Source organism: Sorex araneus, chromosome 3 (genome assembly GCF_027595985.1).
Source record: "Sorex araneus isolate mSorAra2 chromosome 3, mSorAra2.pri, whole genome shotgun sequence".
NCBI classification, from domain to species: Eukaryota; Metazoa; Chordata; class Mammalia; order Eulipotyphla; family Soricidae; genus Sorex; species Sorex araneus.
In genome coordinates, this window is record NC_073304.1 from 190,577,486 (window position 1) to 190,583,909 (window position 6,424).

General features: G+C 36.4%; 1 protein-coding gene across 1 annotated transcript; it reads left to right on the top strand.

Moving 5' to 3' along the window:
* Positions 1-583: 583 nt before the first annotated feature.
* LOC101539573 (olfactory receptor 1A1) lies at positions 584-1,513 on the top strand. The gene has a single exon (XM_004604970.2). It carries the CDS (start codon positions 584-586, stop codon positions 1,511-1,513), a length of 930 nt encoding a protein of 309 aa, XP_004605027.1.
* The last annotated feature ends 4,911 nt before the right edge of the window (positions 1,514-6,424 follow it).

Consider the following 6,424-nt stretch of genomic DNA (forward strand, 5'->3'; position numbering starts at 1 on the left):
TCTGTTCCTTCCTTCGCCTGCCACATATTCGCCATCAACCTCCCCGGGGTGGGGGAAGTGGCCGGAGGCTACCGAACTCGGGTGGCGGGAGAGACGGCTGCTGCCCTAGGCCCTGTGCCTGGCTCGGTGCGGTGAGGCGTCCCTTCCCTCGCCCGCGCCTTTTCTTTTTATTTTTAACAGCTTTGGATGCAAAAAGTTGAACAAATTAATTTTAAAATTGGGCTTTTCACTGCATGTGATTTCCCCCCTATGCTTAGCAAAGTAACACATAGAACACATAAATCATAGAAATTATGTATTATTAGTTGTTAAATCATAGGTATTTGAGTACATATGTACAGAATAGCATGGGAGGAACCAATTCCAAGATTAATCACTTCTTGGACATACTTGTCCAGAGGTAACTCATTTGGTCCCACGATTCAAACAAAGGTATTTCCCCCAAGTATCTCCATATTCAATAAACTCAGTTGTAGATAAGACTGATCACTTAATCAAAACTTGTATTTAAAAAGAATCATTACTCACTGTAATTTCATTTATTATTCTGTATAACTTTCTTCCCTTTCTTAATCAAGGAACCATGATAGAAGAAAACCAATCCTCTACCCTGGATTTCATTCTTTTAGGAGTTACTGGACAACAGGAACAAGAAGAAATCTTCTCCATCCTTTTCCTGTTCATTTATCCCATCACATTGATTGGAAACCTCCTCATCATCTTGGCCATTCGCTCAGACATTCGGCTTCACAATCCCATGTATTTTTTCCTTGCCAATCTTTCTTTTGTTGACATTTTCTTCTCCTCTGTAACCATCCCTAAGATGCTGGCTAACCATCTTTTGAACACAAAAACTATTTCCTTTGGGGGATGTCTAACACAAATGTATTTTATGATTGGCTTGGGGAACACAGACAGCTACATCTTGGCTGCAATGGCGTACGATCGTGCTGTGGCCATCAGCCGCCCACTCCATTACACAACAATTATGAGTCCAAAGTCTTGCGTTCTGTTAGTTGTTGGATCTTGGGTGGTTGGAAACAGTAATGCCCTCCCCCACACTCTGCTCACAGCTAGACTGTCTTTCTGTCGAAACCGGGAGGTAGCTAACTTCTACTGTGATATTACTCCTTTACTCAAATTGTCTTGTTCTGACATCACATTTAATGTAAAGATGATGTACCTAGGGGTTGGTGTGTTCTCTGTGCCCTTAATATGCATCATAATATCCTATGTCCGGGTCTTTTCCACAGTCTTACGGGTCCCGTCCACCAAGGGTGTACTCAAAGCCTTTTCGACCTGTGGTTCCCACCTCACAGTTGTATCTTTGTATTATGGGACTGTTATGGGCATGTATTTCCGCCCTTTGACTAGTTACAGCTTAAAAGATGCTGTGATAACGGTAATGTACATGGCAGTAACCCCAATGTTAAATCCATTCATCTATAGCCTGAGAAACCGAGACATGAAGGCCGCCCTGAGAAAACTCTTCAGTAGGAGAATCTCCTCGTAATCAATATAACTAAAGTCAACAATTACGATACACTTGAAAAATCCATCACTAATACCCTCCCCTACAAGATACTGCCATTGGTATTTCTAGCTAGGAATTCCTCTTCTCACAAATCTTACAACAGTTTATATCCTACTGAAATGATAACTTCTTATTCATTATTGTCCTGTTAAAATAATGACAGCTCAAGATTATTGGGTTCATGTCTTTACTAATATATACATATTACATAAATAATATATCCCACCACTGTCACAAACCATGAGAATCACAATAGTTTATGTCTTGTAGATGATAAATCACTATTCAAATTTTAATTTTTATCAGATCTGTGCTATGTCTTCAAGCCTCTGAAGCTAAGCACTGTCTCAATCCACCACCACTTTTCACAATCGTGGCTATATCATACATATTGAATAATTTTTGGTGGACAGTGTGCTGCACAAATAAAATCATCAATATCTAAATTATAATATGAAAAGACAATGCTACAGTGCAAATAAGATAATGATCAGTCATAATTAAATTTTACATTATTTTCTCTAACATTTGAATCTTCAAGGGAACTCTCCTGGGGAGAGTTGATTAAACTAACTTAATCAATCTAGTTTAATCTGCTATTGATTAAACTTGACTGTTTCTTACAAGATTCTTCTTCCAATATTATTAAAATGCCACATTGATAAATAATTTGAAGTAAAGCATTAAGACTTTATGCTTGGTAAGATTCTGATCTAAGTAACTATAACATGAAATAAAGCTACAGTGACAACAATTTTGAGTGCCAAATAAGTAAAGGAAAAGCAGCAGTATTTAAAATGATATGACTATGCTTGCTAACAAGGCCCAAGGAAAATGAGACTTCAAGTCTGATGATCACAAGATTTATTATGAAAGTGATATTCCCCAAACAGAAAGAAAATCCACCAAATGACTACACATCCATGAATGAGGAATGAACTTCACTCACAATGATTTGCTTGTGTCCATAAAATAATTTTAAAAATTTATAAAATATTAGCATGTATAGGGCTGGAGCGATAACACAGTGGGTAAGGCATTTGCCTTGCACGCAACCGACCCAGGTTCGATTCCCAGCATCCCATATGGTCCCCTGAGCACCACCAGGAGTGATTCCTGAGGGCAGAGCCAGGAGTAACCCCTGAGCATCACCGGGTATGACCACCCAAAAAAATTAGCAGGTATAAATGGTCCCTTTAAATGCCATGTTTCTATACAAGAGGTGAACTGAGTATCACAGAACAGTGTGAAAGTTGTCTTATTTTATTATATATCTTTAATTTTCAGTTAAAAATTAAATTACTGTTTAATATAAATAATTTACATTATCAATAATTTATACATGGATGTTGGAGGTGATATTATTTGCTTTTAAGGTATTTTTGTTCTTGCAAGTACCTAGGATTCAAGCTATCAAAATTATTTTTTAACCAAAAAAATTTGATTACAAATGATTACAGATCTGTATGAAAAAATGACCAATAATGTAGGAAATAAAATTGTTACACTTAAGGAACTTTCAAGATCAGTCAATAAAAATGTTGCTAGCATTTATTGTCTAACATCTTTCATTAGAATACAAAGTGTCTGGATCTGTTTTGTTCACAGATGTATCTTTTTTTTCACAGTTGTATCTTAACACTTTGTGCTGATATAGTAGTTACTCAGTAGTTTAAATTGAAAAACCCTGAAATATTGTGTTTAAATAATGAATACAAAAAGATTTATTTTGCTGTTTTATATTAGCTCAAGTTCCTTGAGGCAAACTCAAGCCAAATGGTATGAGATAGTTTAAGTATTTTTTCAAGTGAAACATTGAGTGACAAAGAAGATAAAAGAAGATGTGAGAATGTAAATTTTTAGAAGAACGCCATTTTATTTCATTTAACTATTGTATCAATTTTCCATTATTACTCAGTAAATTTATACAAGGGAAGTTTGACCTCCCTATAATACCTCCTACAATAATAAAAAGATTTAAATACTAAGAAAATCATTGCATTTATATGTCAAGTCATTGTCTCGGTGTTCTACCTTTCATTCATGAAGCACGCTGTCCTGGGGGGAAAAAAAATTGAGGGATATAGCAATGGGGAGCCTCACAATCGGTGTTCAGGAGTCCTGATTCCCTCCTGGATAATCTTAACCAATCATACCAGCATTTCAATGCAAAAGCCTAGGACGAAGCACTGCTCAGGCTCTAAGCCACCAGGGCCACACCTGGAAATGTGGGCATAGGGGCATAGAGGAGTACCCACAGAGATACCCCAGGGACCATATGTTCCAGTAATGTGGTTTGCTGCACATACTTTACACACCAGAACACCTGAACTATCTCTCTATTCCCCATCTTGGAGAAATTTAAGGCTATTATTTAAATTATTTTGTATATCTGTTCCTTGGATTGACTCAGTGAGAGAAGACAACAAAGTTGACTTGTTAGGTTCCATCAGGTCAATAGAAAAATAGAAATCACATTTAGTATTTATAAACTGGAATATTTAATACAGAAATTAGACATATAAGTGATCTAAAAGAAATTGACAGAGAAACAAATACATATGCCAAGGTAAACCAGGGATTATTAACAGCAGGAAGAAGTTACTCCCTAGAACTAAGGGAACAAAAGGGAGGAATAGTATTACCAGAACCCAAAAGCCCCCAAAAAATTGGCCACATATACAGTCAATCGCCTGATCTCTGAGAGGACAGTCAGTTATCAGGAGGTCCTCCCCTGGTTGAGTGACCAAAACTTTCATTCCTGAGGGATTTGAATCCCCAGTGCCTTTTAATTTGTTGTTATAGTTTTTATTACTCTCTGCTACTTGACATGGAAATACAACAGTTACCCAGACATAGTTCCAACTATAGTTCTTCTTGTCCCTCATTATATGAAAACAATCATTATATGCAAACCATGTCCTTGGTCATTGAACAATCACTCCAACCCAAAGAGTAATTCCTTTTTTTGGTTTATGCTTCACAGAAACATGCCCTGATTTTCTTGAAACAACATAACAGTAATGTTTAACAAGGTAAACCAATAATTGTTCTTATTGACAGACTTATATAACATTTTAAACTGATAATGCAACCGAAATAGAGAGTTTGAGGGAATAGATATTTATGCAGTAGAGAGAAGAGATATTTGTCCAGCAGAAATTAATTGTAAATTAATGCAAGACAAAGATGACCATAGGATTCTGGATGAGAGGCTATTAAAGAAAAGGGAGTCTGGAAAATGCAGCTAGGGTACCATGCAGTTAGTTGTAACTTATTGCTTATGTTCTTACTCTTTAGATAAGGCATTGATCCAGTGGTATTTGTTGGCAGGGTTGCAGGGAGAAAGACAATATAAACTCTGCATGAGGCAATGATAAAAACTCTTATCATTATATAAAGACTGGGTAGATAAAAGTAAGGAAGCAGAGAAGAGTAGTGAGACCGGAAATTTAATGAGATAGCAGAGCAATTTAGCAGGACACTGAAAAATATAGATAAAAGATTTAGATTTTATTGAGGAAACAGGAACAGTAGAATATGATGTTGCTCTTATGAAAGTAATAACGGAAATTATTCAGAATTAAGGAGAAATTAGTAAGTAGAATTTTTAGACTGAGCTACTAAATAGAAAACATCTTTTATGAGTATAAAAGAATCATTTTTTTTTCTCTTGTGATGCTGAGAATCAAACCTAGGACTTTATATGCAAAACATGTGCTCTGCCACTGAGCCACATCCCTAAGAGATGTAAATCAATTCTATTTAAAGCATAGTTCCATTTTCAAAGGTTCCTGCGGGACATTCTAATGGAGATATTCAATTAAATAGTATATGGAAGGCTTAAAACTTTGAAGGAAAATTAGCAAAACATAAATCTGACTGGAGATGGCAAGAAACTTATGGAAATAGATGAAATCTCCACAGTATGAGACTGAGACTTGAGACTGAAACTCTTGTAGAATGACTAAGTTTCTAGAAAAAATAATATCATGCAGAATGAGGATTTTAGTGAAAAGGTAAATCACTTGTACAATCTAGAATTTATATCAAGTGTATATAACAATGTGTTCTCAGCATACCATCACAGTAATTGAATGGATACTCAAAGGTCTATTTTGGGAGAAAAATTAAATAATAGTCAACAGAAGTAAATTATAAGTGCTAAAGAGCACATTTAAATACAAAGATTTAGGTAAAGCAGTTATGTTATTAAATATAAAATATGCATATAAGTATAGTTACTTAATTTATTGTGCATATATGAGTCCACCACTGACCCTGAGAGATATAAGATAATATAAATGTGAATAATTCTGGAGATGTGTCCTGGGGACATGGCCAGGAGGACTTTGACAAGCATGAGTTCTATAGGGCAGAGATTGGAAGTGAGGGATATGAAACTTCAAAACAAAAATGAAAAGTTATCCTGTGCTGTTCCCATTCTCAGCACCCTCAATTAATCCATCCAATTTTTTGGAGGGGGGAGCACACCCAGCAGTGCTCAAGGGTTAGGGTGCTCAGGGGACCGTTGATGCCAGGGATCAAACTCAGTTTGCCTCATGCAAGGCCTTACCCACTGTACCTATTGCTCTAGCCCCAGTCCATCCAAATATATCCAATGCAAGCTGAATGAGATGCCAAAGAATTCCACAAGTATTACATAGTGGTAACATAAATCACAGCTCTCATATACCATTTGTGCTTCTGGGTTTCCAGAAAGTTATGCAAACTTTTTTAACAGTGTGGCACTGGAATGTGAGTTTGGAGAAGTCACAAAAAGTGGTTTCCTCTCTTTCTGTGTGTGTGTCTCTCTTTCTCTCTCTAATTCTGCCTTTCCTATTTCTAACAACTAGAGAACGGGGTTTCCTCTGAGGATAGTTGCTTAGT